At 40.8% G+C, this 25,416-nt stretch overlaps 1 protein-coding gene across 1 annotated transcript in view; it reads left to right on the top strand.

The window, feature by feature from the left end:
* The window catches only part of LOC126401682 (gamma-aminobutyric acid receptor subunit gamma-3-like), a 131,504-nt gene that overhangs the window by 59,638 nt on the left and 46,450 nt on the right, over nucleotides 1-25,416 (top strand). Inside the window, exons 4-6 of the mRNA XM_050063076.1 lie at nucleotides 15,199-15,290; nucleotides 15,727-15,858; nucleotides 22,934-23,016. Of these exons, the coding sequence (XP_049919033.1) occupies nucleotides 15,199-15,290; nucleotides 15,727-15,858; nucleotides 22,934-23,016 (307 nt within the window). The remainder of the gene's footprint in view (nucleotides 1-15,198; nucleotides 15,291-15,726; nucleotides 15,859-22,933; nucleotides 23,017-25,416) is intronic.

The raw sequence follows: 25,416 nt of genomic DNA, 5'->3' as shown, positions 1-25,416 counted from the left end.
GTCAGTTGAGGTACTTCGGGCATCTGATCAGGATGCCTCCTGGGCGCCTCCCGCTGGAGGTGTTCCGGGCACGTCCCACTGGTAGGAGGCCCCGGGGCAGACCCAGAACATGCTGGAGGGATTATATATCTCATCTGGCCTGGGAACGCCTTGGGGTCCCCCAGGAGGAGCTGGAAAGTGTTGCTTGGGAGAGGGATGTCTGGGGTGCTTAGCTCTGGCTGCTGTCCCCGTGACCCGGCCCTGGATATGTGGATGAAAATGGATGGATGGACTCTGCGCTATATTAGGTATTTTTGATAGTTGCTTAAGTACAGTAATATATTTGTGTCATAATCACTCTTACCAGGGCTCAACAATAACGATTGCCCGATTGCCCGGGGCAAGTAAAACTCAAGGTTGGGCATGTAAACTAACAACTCACTTGCCCGATCGGGCAAGTTGCTAAAAATAGTAAAAGTTAATAACTAATTGATAACATAAATGTATTTTAAAACATGCTCTTCTGCTCTGATGCAGCGTCTCTCTGCCTGAAGTCACAGGCATAGCTGTGTAACAATGTCCTGCCCACAGCCCCCATTGATATTATTTTGCACGACGGACGCGTCATATAATAACATAATAATATACTATTTATGGTGTTATGTCATCGTGTCATTTCTGTCTCTACAAGGTCACGCGTTAACAATTCTCTGCTCTCTGTATCGCGCACGGCGGAGTTCCGCCACACACACAGGTGAGCACGCTAGAGCGGCTGGGGCTGCATTTTCCTGACCAAACCTGACCCCGAGCCCGGTGCAGTTTGTCAGCTGACAAAGTTATTGTTATGGACACTGTGTAAATAACCATCAACAGACTGCTGTTACGCACAGACAAACAGCTGCTCACACAGCACTCGTGCTGAGCTTGTGTTGCGTTCAGGCGTTGTCACATAAATGACAACTTCCAACACTTAAATAGGTCATAGCACAAAACAGCAGCATGTCATGTAACTTTTTACTTTTATTGTATTCAATAAAATTGTATGTTCCTAAATCTTGAGACACCTCATATGTAAGATAGACAGACATTTCACCTGCTCATTACTGTGCACACATGTACTGTATGTACTTAGTCCTAAAGAGCCCTTCTGGTGCCAGTAGATACATAGAAACATCCCAGCAGGCTGTGCTTTGCAAGCATACAAAAGTTTCATGCATGTGAAAATTATTTTTCATGCGTGTGCTTCACCTCCGCTGCTACAACTCCATCCTAGGGGAAACACTGCTGTGTGCGTTTTGTGCAACAGGTGGATGTGGTAGTCTACTGGCAGAGTAGAGAGAGAGCTAAGTAGCGTTGAAGTAGAGTAGAGCAGGGCAGAGAGATGGAAGCAAAATATATTAAACCCAGTGTTAATACAGCAGAACTGGAGAGAGGGGTGAAAAATAAATAGAGGTGGGCATGGCTCAAGTAGGGTGCAAAATTATAGACGGAGAACGATTGACAAATTTTTCACTTTAAGCCCTGACACTGTCATTTTTGTGTAGGAATTAAGCTACAATACATGACATATGTTGTTTTAATTAATAAATACAGTGTGAATAAAGATTACATAACATAAAAATAACTGCAGTTATTTGATAGCCGCTGAAATTAAACAATTTTCATAGGGCAAGTAAAAACTGACTTCGGGCAAGTAGGTCTCTGACCAACTTGCCCGACCGGGCAAGTGAAAAAAAACCTTAGCGTTGAACCCTGACTCTTACATATGAGTGTTTTGGCATATTTCAGCGATTTGTTTTGGTTTCACAGTACGCAATTTAACTGTGGTGGTTCATTTTCACAGCTTTCATTTCCTTTTTGGCCACAGCATGAAGCTGTTTTCAACCAGGAAAAGCTTTAAAAAAAGCACTGTATGCTACCTGCCCAGCAGCACCAACACAGATAAGCTAATAGCTAAAGAGACGGCTGTTTTCCTCAAGAGTTGGAGAAGACGAAAACAGCTAAAAGAGTGAATATTGGACTTTAAAATCATCACATGGTCAGAAAAACGGCACCAGATAAATGCTGATGTTGCTGTCTGTGCTGAACATTTTTGCTATATAAAATAATCTGAAGGGAATGCTTCACCCCCAATGGACAATTTGTATTTCAGTTACTCACCCTGTGATTTGCTGAATTTGTGAAGAAAACTTTGTTTTTCTCACATGCCGCCTGAATGAAGAAACCACAAACAGAGAATATGATTGATTTGCAGAATAATCCAAGTCTCATTTATCAGGTCATATGCTCAGCCCTTTCTGATGGGTAATTAAACGGAAAGTGAAACTTACCTGTGCTCTTTTCAAAGCTAGACTCCATTGACAGAAGCAGTAATTTTACCTCGCTGAACACAGGAGCTACTGATCTACCGCTGCCTTGATCAGTTAGTTTGTTCAGTTAGTTATTATGTGACTTTTGGTTAACCAAAACTAACCCTTTAAAAACCACCAAAGTTACACAAACAAACAAACTAAATAATTGAACAGTAGACCAGCAGCGCCCATGTGTAAAAATACAAGTTTTGTCAGTGGAGTCTGGCTTTGAATAGAGCTTAGGTAGGTTTCACTTTCTGTTTCCATCATAAAGCGCTGCCTGTTTGTCAAGTACCAAGCATACGACTGGATAAATGAGACTTGGATTATACTGCATGAGTTGTGTGAGAGTTTATAAACAGATGTTTTGACTATAATTCTACTGCTGTTAAATGGGGAACCCTATGACTTCAATTCATGAAGAATTTTCTCCTTTTTTGAATTCTTTGTTCACCATTGAGGTGTGAGAGAAATATAATGTATTCTTCACAAGTTCAGTGTCACAAGGGGTGAATTATTGATATACAAATGGTCATTTGGAGGGTAAGGTATTTCTACAAGAAGTCCTTGAACGTAATGAGGCTGAGGTCTGGTAGATGGGGTAGATCCAGATTCGCATAGACTACGTAGTACCTCATTTTACCATAAATCCCCATTCTGATTAAATCAAAAGCTGTGTGCCAAGTGGGAAACATCACTTCAACTAGGGCCAGCTCTGAACAAGCTAAACAAAGTACAAACACTTTGTTATTCAGCCCGGCACATGATCATCTGAACATCACAAAGAGTCTAAATCAATTCAGGACACGAAACACATCTCGGGTTTCATGATGGGTATGATTATTTGTTTGATGACACTCCACACCCTCTAGAACTATAATAAGATGCACTTGGAGCTCACTTGTTCGTTGAATACAGTCCCTGTGAGGGTCCTTTAATTATTTTTGCTCTGTAGTATTTTAGGATCTAACTGAGAAAATAAAGAGCTCAGAAGATTTTTAACTTAAATTAGAATGATGCGGTATAAATACTGGTTTTACACACCAGTCGCACCAGCAAAGACAATGGCTGTCATGCTGACTATGTTCAGTTTTGACTGGCTTTAACAGCAGACAAGGTGTCCACAGCCTGAGCAGTGTTAACCTTGGCGTTGATACGACTCAGAGGAACATAGTTACTCAGACTGAGACTTCGCTGTCCTCTTGTATAGCAGAGAGTTTGTACTTTTTCCAGATGTCAAACGTCACTTTAAAGTGCCTTTTAATGTAGCCTGGGTGCATGGGTGTGCATTTTGAAAGTGTGTGTGGGCCGGTGTGTGTTTTTTGTAACTTTTCCATGCTTGACCTTCAATGATGTGACTCATTTAGGTGCTGGGAGAGTGGGGCTGAAAATTCATAAGAAAAGGTTATCTGATTGCAGTGCAGAAGGTCACTGTTCATCGCCTTTTACACCACGACAGCATTAGGACAGCTTCATGAGTTAATTCAGAAAATTAAATGGCATTCCCTGTGTTATTGCATTTTCAGAGGTTGATGAGAAACCTAGTAATAAAATTTAAAAATGTTTTTCCTCATGTAACTGTCATATATGATCTTTTTAAAAGGATAACACCTAAGGGAAACCAGAGGGAATAGTTGAATCTTAGAAACTAAAATCTAATCTAAACTAATAACATATGACAGGATTCTCCATGAGCACCGGCTGTCGGTTGACTACTTTCTTACTGTTTCAAGTCACTTCATCGTCACTTTTTGGATCTTGGTTGTTTTTAAGTATATCTTTTAATGGCAGGATTTCAGTCATTGCGCATCTGGATCTTAAGTTATCAGAGAAACAAGCTTAGTTAAAGGTAGCAGCAGCTTGGCTCACAATATCCCTTGAACCCCTTAGTCAACAGAATAGAGAGATGAAACTGCTTCATTCAGTGTTTTTACCAGCAGTTGAGGGTATGTGTTCTTTTTGCTTGTGAGATTAAATTGACTGGAAAGTCCTCCATTTGCGTAACAAAATGAGGTATAGTACTCTAAGGTTTGATTTATATTTGATTGACAAAACAGGCGTTCTAACTATGAATGCTTGTGATTAAGTAGCACACTATGCCGGCAACTCAACTCGAACCATTTGGAAAGGCACTCTGAATTATCAGTGCACTGTGAAGTCTGTCATTTGCCTTACCTATGAAAATGTCAAGGAAATAAAACTTTATTGCCATTTACAGTATCTAAATAGGGATGTGATGTCATATTAAGACTTTTCCAACTTGCCTAAGTGGATGATGATCGCCAAAGCTATCCAATCAAGTAGTTTCCGTCAGTGTGCATTACTTCCTGTTTACAGCTCGTAGGTCAGTTGTAAGAAGCAGGTGTAAACACAAACCAGACAGAAAGTAAAAGGCAAGAATGGTTGTATTTTTTCTTGTCCTTTCTTTAATCTCAACCAAAGTGTAGTTGCCATACGCAGATATAATAAAAAAGCATGAATCCAAGGTTTTGCAGAATTATCCACTATCAAAATTCTTGTCTGCTGATGCGTTTGTGGAGTAGGTGCACCCTTGAGGATGCTCCCCAATAAATCCAAGCAGGAGTGCGCTGTGAAAGCAATAAAACCCTCCAGGGCTACACAGAACAGAGCTCATAAAGACACACAATGCAACAATGCAAGAGATGCCATTATCCAGGTATGGAAATAAGTAAGTAGAACAGATGGAGCCAGGTAGATATCAATCATCATTGTCAGTATACAGCTTGCCGCAGGTGGAACAACGCAAAACCAGCAGCTGCAGCGTTATGTAAGATGTGACTTCTTCGAACAGGATTTGGAAAGTCAGCTGATATTGATTGACTGACATGGCGGTAACAACAGGATCACTAATCGTGCCTTGTGTCTACTTTTTCTTCTTTCCTCTCCAGCATCTTTCCTCTTAAATCTTTCAGTTCTCATTATTGCTCCTCATCACTTTCTTTGTCCTTGTTAGATCCCATTACCTTCTGCTGTTTCCTCTCTTAACTTATCCCTCTTCTTTTGCCTTCTCCTCCTGCGCTTGTTTTTCCCTCAGAATCAATGTACACAGAAATTTAGTGTTTGAAGTGAAACTCGGCTTATAAATTAATAATGAACACTTTGTGTTTGAAGGGCTACTCCTAAAGCCCTGGAAAACGATCACCTGTTCAAAGACAGAGGCAAAAAGCATGAGGTATGAAAATATGTTTAAGGAGATAAACAAGAGAAGATGCATCGTGTGGCGTTGTGCATTAAAGCAAAGGACTTTAAAATGTTGCTGTTAATACTAGTATAAGTGTAGGTTTGAATCATAGACAGTATAAAAATTAATGGATGTAGCCATCGCCCGTCACCCATTTGTTTGTGGACTCCTGTTTTAAACATGGATAAGGCGAGACCTTAATCGTCTCTTTGGAAGATGCTCATTGGCGCATGAAGCCAAAAAAGTTTGACTTCACCAGGGTAAGATTATCCAGATCTTTTGCATCACTGGACCCATAGAGCAAGCATATTAAAGACTTTTGCTGGCCGAGCGGGCTACTTCTGGTTTAGCCCCCCACTAACTTGAATGGAGATGAAATGATTTTATCGTGCAGCTTTCATTGTGAAAAGAGTCATTTCGCAGGGGTTGTGACGCTCTCTTTCACAATATAAGTCTTTGGGAAATAGTCTTTTGGGGCCCGATGGATCTTGTGACGGACCTGGAAGTTATAATAATGCGGTTTGGCCACTATGTCAAGTCTGGTGCTCATTCAGGGGGCCTGGTTTTGCTGCCCAGAGTTTGGCATTTTTGCCATCGCCATCTTGTTTTCTTGGAGTCAGCAGTGATCACATTTGGACGTGAAGGTAGAACTTGCCTGAACGCTTGCTGCTAGCTTTGTCATCACAGTGCATTTACAGCTGTTGTTAAGATAATATTAATGCTAACTGTCTCTAGCAAAAAACAGCAGCTGGAAGAAATTTTCCCTTGAGGGCTTTCTCCCAGAAAGGGATCTCTTGGTTAAGATGAGGAAAAGTCATGGTTTGAAAATGAATAGATATCTGTCAGAAAGAAAGGACATGGACCAAACTGTTTTTAGTTTGGTCCATGCCCCATCAACTAAGGAAAACTTCTCCCATGTTCTTAAAACCAATAAAACAAAATGTACTTACTGAAAAAACTGAACATCTGACTCCTCACAGGGTCTTTTAATACAAACGATGAATGAGACTTTTTCAGGCGACCGAAATGTTACAATTGATGACAATAGCAACAGGTACAGCTAGGCTTATACTCTGTGAATCTGGGGCATAGACCATATAAAGATGGACAACGCGTTTCCACTAACCCTCACTGTACAAAAATGAAGCCAAAATATCCTCGGTTCGGCAGCTGACATCTTGCACTGGTGATGTCATATGGAGACAGATTCTGCACAGTAGCTTTCTCCGCCGGCCCATACACCCATCCAACCAATCGAAAATGTAAGGAAAAATGTATTTGCCTTGTAATTTGAGTTTTTAGTGTGGCCCATGTCCCATCCACTAATATGGATAGGGCCAGGGCTTATGACCTGTACAGCAGCCAGCCACTAGGGGGCGATTGAGATGTTTTGGCTTCATTTTTGGAGAGCTGTCATGTCATCCACCTTATTATCCGTCTATGATCTGGGGTTACACCATGGTTACATGAAAGCACAATAGTGGTGACTTGTCAGTGGACCCAACCACATCCTTAATTAAAAAAAAAACTTTAAGCCTTAATAACATTGAAACTGGTGAGTTATATTAATATTCAACGACCCTAAAGTTGTCATTATAGAGACAGAAGTTGTTTTGTGCACCAGGCTGTAAACATGTTTATTTCTGCTGTCAATTTGGGTATGTTAATACAGGGGTCTACAGGGATTGACTCGCTCTTTGAGCCAGCCCCAACTGGCCATTTGCTCCACAACAGTTTTTGGTACCTCTGCATTGACGTAATTTTTCAGCCCATGCGGATTCTGCTTGGTTTTAATATTGTATTCTATTTTATTAAGGTTAATATGAAGCTATGATAATAATTAAACTGTAAATGTGGCAGATTTCAAAATCAATGTCACAAGAAAAATAACCTCACCTGAGAGTCTTTAGCTCTGTCATGGTCATGGTCATTCTTTAATTCTCTATCAAAGCAATTTGACCATGCTCAACTCTATGTCGCTTCTATCTTTTTTATTACTAGCACTACTTCTTTTGATACTCCTGCTGCGTCATTAGTACCAGCACAACTGGCAGATAAATGCACATTACTGCTGCCTCTACTACGTCTTCTACCTCTATTACCAGTACGAACAAAATTAAATAATTTATCGTAGAGTTAGACAAAGAACACAGGTGTTGATTGTACCCGAGGCCAGATGCTCAGTGAAACACAGCCGACAGTTTGTGTCATTCCTCATTCTGTGTTTCTCCCATCCTCACAGACTTCAATTAAACAGCCAGGTATGCAAATCATTCCCTTTTGTTTCTTTCAAAGGTCTTTCTATTTGATTCTTAGGGACGAACAAGACAAAAGCATGTTTATGAAATTAGCTCCACAAACACACACACACACACACACACATACAAAAGCAATCTTTCAAATGCCATTCATATCCGCAGGTAACACACAGTTTTGTTTATTACACATGTGACAGAAGTTCATCACCACCCTTAAGCAGTGGTTGAATGGTCGTGTTTACCGTTATTTCTGCCCGTCACACACAAGGATCATCACTGTGAAGCTGGCTCCGGAACAAAGCAATGCATCCTGGGTGAATGTGTTCATTTGGGAGTGGGTATGAGGGCTCTGAGAATAAGACTGCATATTTTAAATATCGTTCAGGATCATGATGATGAAGTGCTATAAGAACCAGCGCAGAAATGGACACATGACTCAGAGAAATCATGTGTGTCTTTTTTCTTCTTCTTCTTCTTGAGGGATTAAAAATGTAGTCCAGTGACCAATTTTCCAAGGTCTGGGAGATATAAATATTTCACTTATAAATATTTATACCAACTATGCGGCATCGGTTGTGCCTGAAGAAATGCATTAGTCAGTGATCTGTGCATAAGTTTGAGATTTCCTTCACTGCAAAGAATAATATAATTAAGTGCAAGACATTATTTTAGAGCAAACTGGATTCCACTTGATCAGCAATGAAGTGAGTAGAGTCCTTTATGAGGGAGGTTGTAATGGTGTAATATTTATGTCAGATTGAACTGACTTTTTTGGTAAGTTAATTAAGAAAACCAGCATTGAGAAGAGAGCATAACATCAGTGGTGAAAGAAGAACTTAGATCCTTTACCTTAAGATATGCTATGCAGGATTTTCCTCTCTGTGTTCCTATTGGTCAAAGTCAAAGTGGAGAGGGAGCACCAAAAAATATTTGTATAATCATCTCTCTGTTGAGACATTTTGAAGCGTTCAAGATGCAGCGTCGGTTGACATATGAAACCATTTAAATATTGAAAATGTTACCAGGACGGCCTGTCATTACCAACCCAGACACTTTTTTTATTGAAAGTTTGCAAAAACATTCAGGCGAGAACAACATTTCTAGCTCAGTGAGTGTGAAGTTTTCAATCAAGCTCCCACTAAACACAAAGTTATGAAGATATAAAGTATTAAGCATATCTACCCTCTTGGGAAACGTTTTGGTACATGGATGCGGAAAATGTGGCTGAGCGACGTCTGTAATTGGTAAGGAGCGATCCGCCTCCATGCAAAAATGATGAGGCTGGATAAGGAGGAAGCTATTTGTTCTGACACTGTTCAAGTCAAGCTAATTAATTTCAGTCAGACGTACTTTGCTGTCAACATCCTTTGGCTTTAATAATGGATTTCATATTATCAGATTCTCAGCAGCATTGCATTCCCAAAGAGAAGGGGGCCAAATTTGTTGATCTTTATCCACCTTTGTAACATCAAGTTAATGTGCAGATATCCAGTGTCCGCTGAAAGCCCAGCTGCCAGAGTACAATGTTTGCATTTTACAAAATCTGCAAACCAGGATTATGTTTCATTTGTACATTTCATTCATATCATATCAACATTTCTACATAGTTCAGATTACATATATATGAGCTTCATCAGGACGAGGAGGGGATGGTGGATGGCATTATAACTCGGCGAGACGGCTGCTTTAACAGCAGATAGAAGCAGACCACTGTTCAAGACCAACAAACAAGCAAAGTGGGTATTTCTAACAAGATGTCAGGACATTTCTAGCTGTGTTTGTGGAGACATAACTGGGTATTTTTTCACAAAAAGTCAGGGTCTTTCCATCTGTGTTTGTGGCAAAAAAAAGAGATATTTTTAATAAAATATCAGGAAATTTCCAGCTGTGTTTGTCCCAGCCAAACCAGGTATTTTTTAACGAAAGGTCAGGACATTTCCAGCTTTGTTTGTAGGGACAAGATCCAGTATTTTTAAGGAGAGGTTGGTGCATCTCCAGATGTAACGACCAAACTAGGTATTTTTTAAGAAAAGATCGGGACATTTTCAGCCATGGTTGAAGAATAAAAGCAGGGTTTTTTTTTTGTTTTTTGTTTTTTTTTTTTCAAGAAGTCGGGACATTTTCAGCCATGTTTATTTCATAAGGAAAAGTTCGGCAATTTACAGCAATGTTTATAATAACTAGGGATGCACCGAATATATTCGGCCGAATATTGCAAAAAAACACATTCGGTATTCGGTGGAATAAGTGAAAAGCAAGGCCGAATAATAGCGGCATGTTTTGATAACGCAATCAAACAGCGTGCAGTGATGGACGGAGTAACATGTCGGCAGTGTGGCGATATTTTACTCCGTCCGTCACTGCACTCGCATTTGCGAATAAAAATTGTTTTGTTCGAGCAAAATAAATCATTCAGCACGCTGTGCGAGTACAGATTTCAACCAGCGTCAGAAACGAAAGATGAGTCCCGCCGGTTGTGGGTTGAATGGGGGTCACAGACACAGACAGGAATGTATTCCTGTCATATACGGCGGCCATAGGCTTACCGGCGACGGAGAAGTCCAGCTCCAATAATGTCCTCTTCTTGGCGTCATGACTTCCCAAAAGTACCGGGACAGCTGAGCCGTGGTGGCACACAGGTATGTGACGTGTCAGAGGAGAAACGAGCCGTTCACATTTCTCTCTTTGTGGCAGATAACGCTCCACAAACCTCACCACACTTTAGGGACTGTTCTTTACTTATGGAGGGACTGTTCTTTACTTGTCAGGGGAGGAGGGTGGCTGTTTGATTTTTATTTTATTTATTTATTTTATTTTGATCCCCCCTATGTTAATCACTCATTGATGCTGTTTTTGAAGTATGAATAAGTCAATAAGTAATTTATTCCATTGAAATATCATTGATGTATTATAGAAAAGTGATTTATCTTTTTATAAATGACAAAAGGCACATCTGCCTCATTTTCGCTGTGGTATTGTGATACTACCCAGAACTGTGATACTTTCACTGGTATCATACCGTGGGTCCCAATTTTGGTACCGTGACAACACTAATCTGGAGGGGGTTCATCTGCATCTGCGGTATTCGGTACTCGTTATTCGGCCAAGCGTTTAATTTTATTCGGCTTTGGCTTCGGCCACAAATTTTCATTTCGGTGCTACTTATGAAATGTACGAATGTGACATATCTGTGGTGTGCAGAAACGTACAATGCCAACATTTATTAATAAGATAATAATAATATGCAAAAGTTTTAAATTATATGCATCGAAGATTTATACCTGTACCTTCACCTTTTTTAATGAATCTGATTCACAATATATAAAGAAAATTTTCTTTATTTTTATCATGTGAGGGCTTCCTAACACTTCCTATACCTATCTCCTGTCGTGTAAAACTTAGTCTAGGACAGGAGGGAAATAGTTTATCACATTCTGAATATTTCAAGACCTAAAATAAAATATTTATACCCTAAATAATGAACTCACAACACTCGCTGTCTCTGACTTTATATGTTGGACTTTCCCAGCAGAAAATATACAACACAAGCCACCCTTGATTATCTCACCTGCAGGTCTGTGCTTCATTGTTTTCAGTCACTAGCGGTGAGTAATGGACTCCCTTAACGCCTCCGTTTTCTGACTTTGAAATGGATCCCCAGGAGAATAATGCAAGCCTCCGTAGTTAATTTCAGTCAGATATCTCCCAACACTCGCCGTCATTGTTTTGCATAATGTCCATGAATAATGGACCTGCTTCAGTGCCTTGTCTTGTAGGTGTAATCCCCAAAAGGACCCAGTGGAAGCAGAAATTCCCAGTCTGAGAGTTCGTCCGTGCCAGGCGTAACATGTAACACTTTGCAGTTTGCTGTCTGAATTAACAGCGCGTGTCACCCTATCATTATCCTCCAAAGGTCATGCAGGCCGACTGTAACAATGGGGATTCTGGCCACAGATGTATTGGGAAGGTCAGGTCTCGTCTGTCTGTGTTTGGAAAAGGTCAGAAAAGTCAGACAGTGAGTGACACTTTGTACGAAATTGTGATGTTTGGGGTGGGTTTGTGCACTTACTCTACTTTACACATGTACAGAGTGTGATTAATCTTTAGTTGGGTCACTTTTGCTGAAGAGTAACATGACAAAAGTTTAAAACTCTGTCCTCTGGAGAAAATCCTTCAATAATTGCACATTTTTCCCTTAAGCTCAGATCAGCTTTTCGACAAACATGATCATTCAGAGATTGTCTCACATAACAGACCCTGGAATGATATTTTTCTTTTCCTCCCTTTCATATCAGCTGAGGGTGGTGAATAGTTTCCAATGAGTCCTCACTGTGTGACCTTATCATTGAGATATCAGTCCACCTCATTTACGTTCTATAGAGGGCTTCCAACTGATGTACTGACCTTCTGCCGGCTATGTTGGAGGTCCTCAACTCCTGAGCACTGTGAAGCTGTGACTAATCCCAGCTGATTTAAGGGTATTAAGATGTGTTTAATCTCTGGGCTGTCACAGATTGATCTGTATTCACTATACAATCTTTATCTTTAAATAGTATCTTTCTTTTCAAATAATAAATGGTTTCCTGTAATACGTTATTAATTTATGTAGTTTTAATACATTTTATGTTCAGCATTAGATTTCAAATCAGTACTTGACTTAATAAATGTTATATTGTCTTAGCAATTAAATGTGGTGTCTACAATATTAGAGATAGGGTGATAAACAGCATTGTTGAAGCAGCTCACTGCAACCACTCAGCTTTTATTAGAGTTTCTATTTGTCAAAATTGTCATGAGGTTACAGGCAGTGTGGCTTTAGAGTTAGTCACAAGTTTAAGTTATTTTTCAGTACAGTTTTTTACTGTTGGTGTTCTCAGTTTAATGTTTGTTGGTTTGGAGTGGTGTCAAATACAGGGTTGTTTGTGTTCTTAGCCCCTCTGTCTTGTTTTTGAAGATATTCCAACCTGGTTTCCATGTGTTTACAGTAATCATGGCAAGAGTCAAGATTTTAACATGCAATTGCAACCACATGACTTTCATGTTAAGCACAAAATTTCATCGTGCTATTATAACAACAGTAGAATGCTATTTAGTGTATGCTGGGTTGTGGGTGAGTGAGGACAGCTGTGCAGCCAGCTGTCAGCTGAATCCACATCTTTCCAAATGTGAGATAAAGATAGTAAAGATCAACGAAGGACACTATTTGTCAGCCAAATCTTGCCAGGTTATATTTAGCCATTATTTGGACGCAAGTTCTCCAGAGGAGCAAGCAATTCTCTGAGACAAGTGGTTATATTAGTAACTTGTCACTCAACCAGCTGTAACCAGATAAACCAAGTTACATATATTTTCACTTTAACATCTTCCAAGGATTAAAAGGGATAGTTCAGTTTTTCTGAAGTTGGTTTGTGTGATACTAATCTATAGTCAGTGTTTTACAGTAGATGTCAGTCGTATTCCCCCCGTTTGGAAAAAAGCAGGCAGGAGTACTGCTATGGAGCTTAGCGATGTACTGCTGTGGATGGGGGCAACAGTAAAATGTATTTTAGCCATCTAAAAAATCAGTATCAGTTGTTGTGTAGTGTATACACCAATCAGCCAAAACATTAAAACCACTGACAGAAGAAGTGAATAACATTGATCCTCTTGTTACAATTCAATGTTCTGCTTGGAAACCTTTGGTCCTGGCATTCATGTGGATGCTCCCTGACGTGCTCCACCCATCTGAACACTGTTACCCCCTCATGGCAACAGCTTTTGTCGATGGCAGTGGCCCCCCAGCAGGACAATGCACCATGCCACACCACAAAAACTGCTCAGGAATGACCCCAGGAATGGGACAAAGAACTCAAGGCATTAACTTGGCCTCCAAATACCCCAGATCCCAACCTGATCCAACATTTGAGGGACGTGCTGGTACCCCCGATCCACGGTGGGTGCTCCTTGGACTGGACTTGGCTCTGACCTGTCAAGGCATGGGCACAGGACCTCTGGGGGGTGTCCTATAGTGTTTGGCACCAACACGTTGGCTTCAGATATTTTGAGTACCGTGAGTCTGAGGTGGGATAACAGCACGTCCTACACAGATGTTTGATCCGATTGGGATCTGGGCAATTTGGAGGCCAGGGCAACACCTTGAGCTCTTTCTCATGTTCCTTGGGCCAGTTCCTTGGGTGCACTGTCCTGCTGGGGGCCACAGCCACTGGGGAGTGCAGCTGCCATAAGGGGGAGTACCTGGTCTGCACTGGTGTTAAGGTGGGTAGAGCATGTCAGGTGGCATCCACACGAATGTCAGAACCCAAAGTTTCCCAACAGAACATTGCACTGTAGCAAGATGATCAATGTTGTTCATGTCACTTGTCAGTGGTTTTAATGTTTTGGCTAATGGGTGTATATAGAATATTTTACCTATCCCGTCAGACAACCCTTTTCGATGGGAAGTGAAGCGGATTAATTCATCTACGCTCTCTTTAAAGCCGCCTGACTCCTTGACAAAAACAATTTTACCTCGCAAAACACAGGAGTTGCTTGTCCACTGCTGCCTCTGTCAGTAAGTTTGTTTGTTAATGTGAGACTTTTGTGAAAACTAAAACACCAGAGTCACACATAACACAAGCAAACAATTTGATCAATGCAGTGGTGGCCCAGCAGCTCCTGTGTTATGCTAGGTAAAATGAGTGTTTTTGTCAAAGGAGTCTGGTAGCTTTGAAGGGAAGCATAGATGGATATTTTGGCTTCCGTTCCTTGTTGGAAAGGGCTGTCTGATGCTGAGGTAAAGCTGTGAAAATATTCTATATATAGTGTAACTTATATTGATTTTTTTTTGCTGGCTAAAGAACATGTTGTTGCCCCTGTCCGTAGCAGTATATTGCTCAGCTTCAGTGACAGTACTCCTTCCTGCTTCATCTACTGTATGTAAAACACTGACTATGGATAAGTACCTCCGACAACTTCGCTTCAAAAATCCAAACTTTCCTTTAACATATAGTGTAAAGAAGAGAAGGAAACACAATGCAAAGTAGACAAATACTGAAACTTACTTTACATGCTAAGTAAGGAAATCCTGATCCAGTGTTCTTGTGCTAGAACTTTTCACAATTAGAGGAGGGGTCAATGCTGAGGTTAAAGAAAAAAGTGCTGAGGTAAACAGTTTGTGAGATGGTGTAATTTAATTTCCATATCAAAAGCATAATGTGTATTTGAGTGTTTTTTTCCAGCGAGTGCTGCGCTGCTTTACTATTTCCTTTGATGTGGACACATTTGTGTTCAAACAAACACATTATCAGCTCCTCCAGAAGGAGTGGACCGAGACTGCTCAGCACACACTCTTCATCCATCTCTTCTGTCTTTACGCTGCTTTAAAAAGGTTTGTCAGATCAGTATATTGAGTCCACTTTTCTCTCCCCAGGAGTACCAGATCGATATTATCTTCGCCCAGACCTGGGTGGACACCCGTCTGCGGTATAACAGCAGCAGCAGCATGCGGCTAACCCTCAACAGGTATGCTGGATTTACTGTGGATATACAGCTTTTTCTCCAAATATGTCAACTTTGCGGCTGTAGCATTGATACCATTGAGAATTATAGTATTGTATATTTAGATATATTTTTAAATGAACTCCAAGACGCTGCTGTGACTCTTTGTTTCCACTGTGGCAGCTATTGCGCTTCAACATTTTCATACTGTGAATATCACATTCAAGAACAATATTCTTCCGTCTCTCGGGAAGAGGCCTGTAATTAATGGAACAAATTGATTGATGTGCTTTGTTTTCCCGGTGTCGCTCGGGTATTTTATTATCCTCTTATTGGAAGTAGAGCTGCTTCATGCATTTCAGAGAAATCTGGAGGAATTCAGCAGCAATCATTTCTCACCTTCTGCCCCTCTTTCTCATTTCTTTCTCTCTGTGTCTTTCTCTGCCTCTTATTCATCCAGCAATATGGTCGGCTTGATCTGGCTGCCTGACACCATCTTTAGGAATTCCAAGAACGCAGACTCTCACTGGATAACGACGCCCAATCAGCTGCTTCGGATCTGGAACAATGGAAAAGTCCTCTACACACTGAGGTAAAAGACATAAAAACACGGAACAGTATGATACAAGACACAAAAGACTGTCTGGAGATCCAACAAAGAAGCATCCGCAGTGAATCCTGTTTAATGTACATAAGTGTTGTAGACAACTACAGATGCTTGAAATTTATAAACAAAAAAATATGGACAAGGCATCTGTTACATCATCCCAGATTTCAAACTATTTGAAGCACTGTCTAACATCCATATTTGGGCAAAAGGAAGGAAGCCTGAGTGGTGCAAGCAGCAACGTACGAACCTGTCTAGCTCATTAATAGGCAATTATTGGTGCATTTTTCAGATTAATTCAAGTTGCAGTCATCTTAAATTCATGTCTGTTGCAGTAGTTTCCAATAAATGCTCTGTGTGTTCCCATCAGGCTGCTATGTAGGTGCACAAGTCAGTTTGTGCAGGTCACCTCCTCTCTATAAAGCCCCTGAAAACATGGGTTTACATCTTAAAGGAATACTTCACCCCCAAAATGATCATTTCTTTATCAGTTTGTCTTTAAATATGCGTTTGTCCCAGTGTATCATTCTTTGTCCCTTGTCTTTGCGGGTCAGTGGACACAGTGCAGGTAGAGCTCTCCATGAGTTCCTTTTTTTTGCTCAGCATCACTTTGTGCGTCGCAGGGTGGGTAATTGATCTGTTGATCCATTCAGAGTTGATCAGATCAGATTAAACGAGAGGAGCAGCTGCTGCAGAGGCGGGTTAGACCCTGTTTACACCCAGTAGAATACACTGCGTGCCAAATTATTATGCAAGTGATCTTTTCTTGAAAATCTGGAAGGCTGCTGTTCAGGAAAAAATAGTGTTTTAGTATGATTTATTTAAGGCCTTGTGCTTTAACAAAACCCTTTTTGTTTTAATCTAAAATGCTTTCCAATATCCTTGATCACAGACCACGTGTGCCACATTATTATGCAAGTCCTATTCAACTTTGACCATGGGCTAGAAAACTGACCTGACCAAAAACGAAGAGAGTCAGATTGTCAAGACTCTGAGCAAGGGAGAATCTACAAATGATATAGCCGAGAAATGTAGCGTGACCACCAAACCATAAAAAAGATTCGTCCAAAATAGTCAGGATGGGAGAAAACCCAGAGTAGAAAAAGCTTGTCGGACATTATCAAGCCGAGAACTGTCAAGAATCAAATGAGAGGTTGCTAAAAGACCCTTAGCTACCAGTAAGGCCCTTTTTGAAGCTGTGGGGCTCAATGATATACCCAGGTCCACTCGATGTAGGATGCTAAGGCAAATGGCAAAGGTCTAAGAGGCAAAAACAAGACCTCCACTGAAGAAAATACATTGGGAAAAACGACTGGAATGGGCAAAACAATACATGAAAGCTGACTTGTCCAAAGTTATATTCACGGAGATGAGTGCTGGGCAACCTAGATTGACCAGATGGGTGGGCATCTGGTTGGATTTCAAGTGGCCATGCCGCTCCAACTCAACTGTGACGTCACTAAGGCGGTGGTGGTGTTGTGTTCTGGGCTGCTATTGTTGATGATGAACTTGCTGGTCCTTTCCGGATGGTGTAAAAGTGAGTCCTGCACTTTCCTCAAGACAAATTTCCTCCCATGGTGGAAAAGACAATCAGCTAGACCAAGACTGGTTGGCATCGCGCCTCATGAACTGGCCTAGCTGTTCACCGGATCTCAACCCAATTGAGAACTTGTGGTCAATAATAAAGAAGATGATTTACAGTGATGGCAAGCAATACAGCTCAACAGACCAGCTTTTGAAAGCCATACAAGTGCATCTGATGCTCTGTGCTCTGACAGTGTGATGCTATAAATAAGCAAAGTTAGATATATTTCAACAGCACTCCTGACAAACAGCTCAGCTCCAAAAATTGAAAATCTCTTTGTGGCGGCAGATGTTTTGATCGTGGTGGGCTGCCACAAAGAAATGAATGTGTGAGAAACCCTGCAGTTACTCACCCAGTGTTAAGTTGGATTTGTATGCTGCTTTGTATGATTTTGTATGCCTCCACAGTGAATGAATAATACAACAACTGAGAAAATTGAAGTCATAGGGAGACGTAACTAACAACAGCAAAACTATATCAAAACATCCATTTACAAACAAGCATACTCACTTATCCAGTCGTATGCTCCGTACTTCCCAAACACATGCATTCCTATTTTAAACACTTCTGCATTAACATTCTTACGCATGGAGAAGTAGCACACCTGGGTAAGCATGTGCACTCTATTGCATTCTATTTAAATCCCGCCTCCCAGCTTGTTTATTGGCCAGGAGTTGTGTTCTCAATCACCGACAACTGTCACTTCCTGTCAAGTAGAGTTCAAGCTGTTCTACTCGTTAGGTATATATAGTTAAAAGTATATATACACCGATCAGCCAAAACATTAAAACCACTGACAGGTGAAGTGAACAACATTGATCATCTTGTTATAGTGCAATGTTCTGCTGGGAAACATTTGGGTTCTGACATTCATGTGGAGGCCACCTGACACGCTCCACCCACCTGAACACCAGTGCAGACCAGGCACCCCACCTTATGGCAGCAGCACTCCCCAGTCCCCAGAGATCCTGTGTCCATGCCCTGACAGGTCAGAGCCAAGTCCGGTCCAAGGAGGCCCCACCATGGATCAGGGGTGCCTCTCGGGTACCAGCATGTCCCTCAAATGTTTGCTCAGATTGGGATCTGGGGTATTTGGAGGCCAGGTCAACACCTTGAGCTCTTTGTCCAGTTCCTCGGGTCATTCCTGAGTAGTTTCTGTGTTGTGGCATGGTGCATTGTCCTGCCGGGGGGCCACTGCCAACGACCAGTGCCATTGCCATGAGGAGGTTTACTTGGTCTGCAACGGTGTTCGGGTGGGTGGAACATGTCAAGCAGCATCCACATGAATGCCAAGAGCAAAGGTTTCCCAAGAGAACATTGAATTGTAACAAGATGATCAATGTTATTCACTTCACCTGTCAGTAGTTTTAATGTTTTGGCTGATGGGTGTACTTCTGCTGTTGTTCAGCGCACTCCTCCTTTTACTCTAGTTCATCAAGAATTTTCTTAATTTTTGGATTCTTTGTTTACCATGGAGGCATGCAAGAAATTCACAAAATATAACAAACAAGCCAGGTTAGCCCTCTGAGCTAATGCATGCTAACTACACTAGCTTTTGAAGTGTGCAACCACATTTTTTGCTGACACTATATATCAAACAAAAGCCACAGACTGTATCGTATGAAGTTGTTGTGAGCAGAAGATAGTGTTATCTCAGAGCATGGCAGGGCAAAGCCTCTCTTCCTCTGGGCAGCTGCCTCCATCCCACTCAGACTCATCCTGGGTCTGGGTCCACAGCTGTGTGTACTGGAGAGCAGCGTAACAGCAAGGAGCACTTAGTCTGCTAATTCTGGGGACTGAAACGTCCCCAGAAGGACACTGCACACTGACTGAAAAAAACTGATGATTTAAATCTTTGACTTTCAGGGTGCAGCCCCCGATTATTTTTAGCGTTGTGCACATACTAATGTCATATAGATTCTTGTTGACATGTGATATGTTAATACAGGTGCTTTTTCTAACAAAAAAAAGCTTTTTTTCTGCTCAAATTAAATTGTCTGCTTGGACTAGAAAGTTCAGTTTGACTGACTCACCCCTCCCTAACCGACCCCAAAGTATATTATCACATGAGTAAGAGATTAGAAAATGCTGATACGCATCATTTCACCTTTACCTTGATAGAAACAGTCGAGATACAGACAGGAAATGCAGAGAGAGAGGGGTATGACATGCAATAAATCAAATCAGGGACGCTGTGGTAAGTTGTGTCTTAACCACTCAGCCACCTGCACACACACAGCAACTCTCCAATAGAATTCTTCTTCTGGTGGCTTGACTTATTTTAGCTTCTGCTTCAGTGTAATTAATTATGTTTCCTCTCTGCATGTTGTTCAGTATTGAAATTAGAGTGTCTTTGCTTTTGCTACGAAGCCTTGCTTTACTCGACTCAGAAAAACACAAACTCCTCTCACAACATGTCAGCATGTCATGTGTTACTGCTCGTTTAGTTGTGCTCTCTCTGACAGCTTCTCAGTGCCAGAGAAATGACACACAGGGGAGGGTTGTGCGTGTGTGTGCATGGCCTTATGACAAAATAACCCTCGCTGTGTCAGTAGCGAGGAAAAAAAAAACTCCACTCAGGATTCAAGTGGACAGGTTCTTTTTAAATTTGAATGGCATCTGGGTTTATGAACCCTCAAGCTCTGACATGAGCTTTTTCTGTCCTGAGGATCCAATTTCACCCGCGTATTCAGGATTTCAAGCTAGACCCTGGTCAAACAGCAAATACCAGCATGAGTGTTTGTTTTCAAGCCTTTGGAGGAACAGACGCAGAGCTGCTGCTGCATCGGGATGGCACAGAGAGTTGAATCAATCCAATAAAGGTGTAACAATATGACTGTAAGGAGAGACGAAAAGAAAGGCTTTACTTCAAACCATTCTAATAATTACCTAAAATCTAACTCATAATTGAAGAGGAATGATTTTGGGTGTTTCAGAAGTTAATACCACTGTCATCATTAGCTCTCAACAAAGTTTAAAGAAATACTTAACTCACAGAATAACCATTTTTACATCAGTTCCTTACCTTGTGAAGAAAACCTATTTTTTCTCACATGCGTCCACGGAGCACAGAGGATCCAAAAAGGGAAACATTCTTCATTACGCGTTTAGAAACCTTAAAACTGTATGCGACAAACTCTCACCATACACTGTATAAAATAATGTATCTAGCTACTGTGACATAACATATGGTTTGTGGACTTCTGCTTTGAAGCCTCGTCATGTTGGATTTTTTTGACCAGAAGTGACCATTCTTGGATGAGAAAGTGGAGCTAGACCCCTAGCTCCTAGCTTAGTTAGCGTGGTGCCTCTACAACTATGGTTAACGTTGATAATATCAAGGCTAATGCTAACTTTTGCTCGTGAAAAAAATGTATTTACCTGTAAAGCTGAACATCCGACTCCTTAGAGGGTCTTTTAGTACAACTTAATGCTAAACAAAACCTGTTTCAGTGAACAAAATGTATCACCAGACTCTGCAACACCCACTGTACACTACCTGCCCTATTCTTAGCATCTAGCTGGTGAGCATAGTGGAGCATTTCACGGCTAAAGAGACATGTATTTTTCTAATAAAATGAGAGATAATATTGCAATCACATGCATCAGGTGGCTAGAAACACATCTCCAACATAAAAAGCTGAGGTGGTTTACACAGTGTGTGCATGCTAACGTGTTTCCCACAACAGCTTTATAAGGTGATAATATGCCACTGTTGTTTTCAGCCTCCCAGGTGGCCAACAAAGCAATTAACGCAGCTTAAACAAGCTACAGACTGCAGATGGGATACATTTCCATCAGATATTTTATTTATAAACAATCGGATTTCTTGATTACTGGGTTTGATGACCACACATAAATAAAACTGTTTATATAAACGTATCCTTCGCTCTATTGCTTACATTTAGACAAAGATGTCTCGCAACAAATAAATGTATTGTATGTGTGACTTTAGTTTGATCAAGCAAAGAACAGCAGAGTGTCTGTAGCTCCTTTGAAAGTCTTAAAATGTCTTGAATTCCATTTCATCACGATTAGGCCTTAAAAGTCATTTAATAGTCTTAAATTAATATGTGAGGTTTTCAATTGCCACAAATATGTTTTAATCTAGTTTCATTTATCCATCTTTTAATTTCCTTTTGTCAAAATGTGTGAAGCTCTTCTGTGTGGACATCCACATTTCTGATGTTACAAATCATGTAACCTAAAACCTAAAACCTACCTCTGCATGGGACCAAGTATAAACCACTTACCTTTCTACTTACCAACAATTTTTTGAGTGAGAAAAAGATGATTTTTTTCAAAATTCAGTCTTAAATTTGGTTGAAATTATCTTCAGGAGGTCTTTGAAAGCATGAACTGTACATGTCTGATATTTAGACACCCTGAATAGGCCTGCACCAGACAAAAACAAAGCAGTTTTCTTTTGTTAGAACCAATCAGCAGCAGAGTCTTAGTGCTAACGGAGCTTTAAAGACCTCTACATGTTGACGCCTAAAAATACACAGATGGAAAAACACATTCTGTCTTGAAATTCCCTCTCACAACTGCAAACTTCCCACGAAATGTTTGGCTTTTAATAGCTAATTCCACTCCTGCTAATGTGCGTCTCCATGATGAATCTGAAAATCATTGTTTCATTAAAAGGATATTAAGTCTCAAAGAGGCGTTTGTTTGGGGGCGTATTTGCATTGAGTGATACATCTCTCACACTCACATCTCTGCAGTGTTCGCCACCGCTGCTTGCTCCCCTCACCTCGGCTCGCCAGTCTTGCCCAAATGTATGCAAATTGGGACTGTACAGCTCAGTCATCTGCACTTTGTTCACCTACAAACAAGACGAGCAAGGCAGCGCTCTTCCTGCTTTAAATGAGGCTCTTCTTTTGTGCTCCAAGTCAGTCAGTTTTAATGAGAAACTGTAGCGGGGACAAAGACGCAACAACACAGAGCAAGTCAAAAGAAAAAGCTCATTTTCATGATGGTCTCGTTTTTACAGCCATTATCGCATCCAGTGAAAATTAATTTTAGGATGATATATTGAAGTAACACGCGGAGAATATAAATTAAGCAGGCTTTATATTTTGGATGTAAAACTAATCCCCTGTGTCTTTGTTATCGCCGGTTCTTCTCCAAAACATCTGGTGTATTGACTTGTCCAGTGATCAGAGCTAAGTACTGCTGTTTTTAGACGCTGACACGCCTCTGGGCCCTGACCTCTAAGTTAATGCCGTCTTCCCGACAAACATGTCCGACACTGATGATTAAACAGTTCTGTCATTTTGAGGGATTTCACACATCAACCAAGCAACCAAGTGTGATCCTGCACCATCTGGTTCAAAGCCGGCGCTTCGTGTAGTGTAGCGCAAAAAGTGCATGATGTGATATAAGCAGAGATGATAGCTGTGCATTCACAAAATGTGCTACATGGGCCATGATCCAATGTCTTTATCTAAGTCTTTCTCTCTCCCTCCTCAGGATGACCATCAACGCAGAATGCCAGCTGCAACTCCATAATTTCCCAATGGACGAACACTCCTGTCCTCTTGTCTTCTCCAGCTGTGAGTGTTGGCAGTAGCATAACACACAATATGCACATATTCTCGCCAAGCAGTGCCTACACACACAACACCTGCTGAAGCAGAACTTTAAAATCAGAGATAGGGCTTCATGAACACAAAAAAGATCCAAATAACAACAACAAAAACTCTTTTGCTTTGGAGTAAGAGGCGGTCTCAGCAGGTGGTAATGAAGGCACGATTTTATGCCGAAATGAGCACTAGAACCGAGCTGTGCCACCTGATGAGCGTAAACAACCTCAGCTGCGAACCCAGCTCAACACGAGCAGGTTGTTTTGATGGCCTGTGACAGTTTGTCGGCAGATCCTCAGCAAGTCTTAAATTCATTTATATAAATATTAGGCCTTAAAAATCAAGAGTTAGTCTTGCATTTGCATCTGTAAAAGTTTTAATTCCCACAGATATTTGATCTAATTTCAGTGATTCGCCCTTTAATTTGCCTTTTGTCAAAATGAGTGGAGCTCTACATAGTAAAAGTCCACACTTCTGACGTTACAAATGTTTAAACATTTACATACCATATATACTGAACTTTACCTGCAATGTTTGAATTTAAAAAAGATTATTTGTCTAAAAGTTGGTGTCCAATTTGGCTAAAATCTTAAAAACGTCTTAAAAAGCATTAACTTTAAATGACTGACACCTATAGAGACCCTGTCGAGCCAGACATTTGAAAGGCCCTAAATTGAAGTGTTCCAGTTTCAGAAGGAGTCACTGACTGGGGATCAGCTACATTTATAGGGGCAATGTTCCTGAAGTCTGTCAACAAAATTTAGCCTTGACTTAGTGACATATTTACTGAGACGACGTAGATAAATCATCCCAGCTGTAATTTACTTGAAGAGAAGACATGTTTGGGACTCCAGGCCTGTGTTTATCTCATAAGAGGAAGGCTGTATGTGAGGAAATGTTAATTGAACAGCCTGAAGTTGTCAGCTCAGCAAAAAGAGGAGTGATTGAATGAGTTATGAGAAATCAAAGGGAGATTTTTGGAAAATCCTTTAAATTTCCTTTGACTATATTATATCTGTATACAGATATTACTGAACAACTAGTGTCGGGCTGTACCGTCATTTTTTATATTCAAAGATTCTGTTGAGGTTTTCATGACATCATCACCCTAAAAAATATGAGATTATAAAATTTCAGGAAAGTGATTAATTGGATTGAATGAGCTAGTATTTTTCTTTAACCTATCAACTTTACTTAGTGAATAAATGTAATTTATGGTGCTGTTGTATTGCTGCCCTGTTAATGAAGGTGTGCCCCAAGCGTAAGAGCAAACAGATTTTTGACAGCAGTGACGCTAATAAACATGGATTAAAGCTGAATATGTTATTAGATATAAACATGTTGTGAAATTTTGGAGGTGATGACATCTGTCTCTTTTTAATAAGTTTTGACTTTTGGACTTCACAATGCTCTGGATTCACTGGAAATCTTTGGATCGCACAAGCTGGGAACAATCTTACGCAGCTACAACTGGAATAATTATTCAAATAGTGTATGGAACTGTGCAGAAATACAGACGTGCAAAAAAAAAAAAGAAGCTGTGCAGCATTTGAATGTTGATTTACTCGGTACAGTATTACTGGCTCCTTCAGTCATATCACAGTGGACTGGAGCTGCTACAATCCAAAAGTCGAGGATAATAGGCAGGCGGGACCTGTGGGTAAAATCATGTGACTTGTACATCTGGTGCTGAACTGAGAGCTCCTATAATGTAACTTGTAATAGTCTTTTAATTTGCGTTTCTCTCTCCCTCTCCCTCTTTAGTTTATAGTCTCTCAATCTATGGCGTGCCCCATAAAACCATGCTGCAGATTTATACCTACATTTCCCACACATTAAATTTCAGACACAGTTCAGGCGGCTGCTGTGTTGGGTCTGTGGGGATAAATCAGTTTGCAGCAGCTGTTTTATATTAGTGTCCTTTCCATCCTCTCATATTTTGCAGCCTGATTATAGTTCTGCCTCCCAATGGCTCATCAGATTCAGATGAGGGATCAAATGAGCAGGATGGAGAGGATGAACCTAATGCATTGGGCCACAGTGAGGACCTCAGCAGCAGGAGAGCCACTACTGATGCTAATGATGAGGCTTATCGTAGAGTGTTTCTGTGATTTATGGCCACACATGCTCTTTAGTTAGAATGGTTTATAGGTAAGTGAGTGAGAAAGAGATCAGATGTCACAAAGTGCTTCACAATGAAGACAAAAGATGTAAAATGGAGACATATCATAGAAATAAAAGTCAGTGGAAAGAGCCCAGGATTGGTGTTACATGATGTCTCTTTGAAGACCGGGTCAGAGGCTCAGCAGCAGCATTTTGGATTCCATCCATCTCGCTACGAGTGAAGAGGGAGTTATGATAGTCAGGACA

Source organism: Epinephelus moara, chromosome 15, assembly GCF_006386435.1.
Source record: "Epinephelus moara isolate mb chromosome 15, YSFRI_EMoa_1.0, whole genome shotgun sequence".
Lineage (NCBI taxonomy): Eukaryota > Metazoa > Chordata > Actinopteri > Perciformes > Serranidae > Epinephelus > Epinephelus moara.
This window is presented reverse-complemented; position numbering and strand designations above follow the sequence as displayed.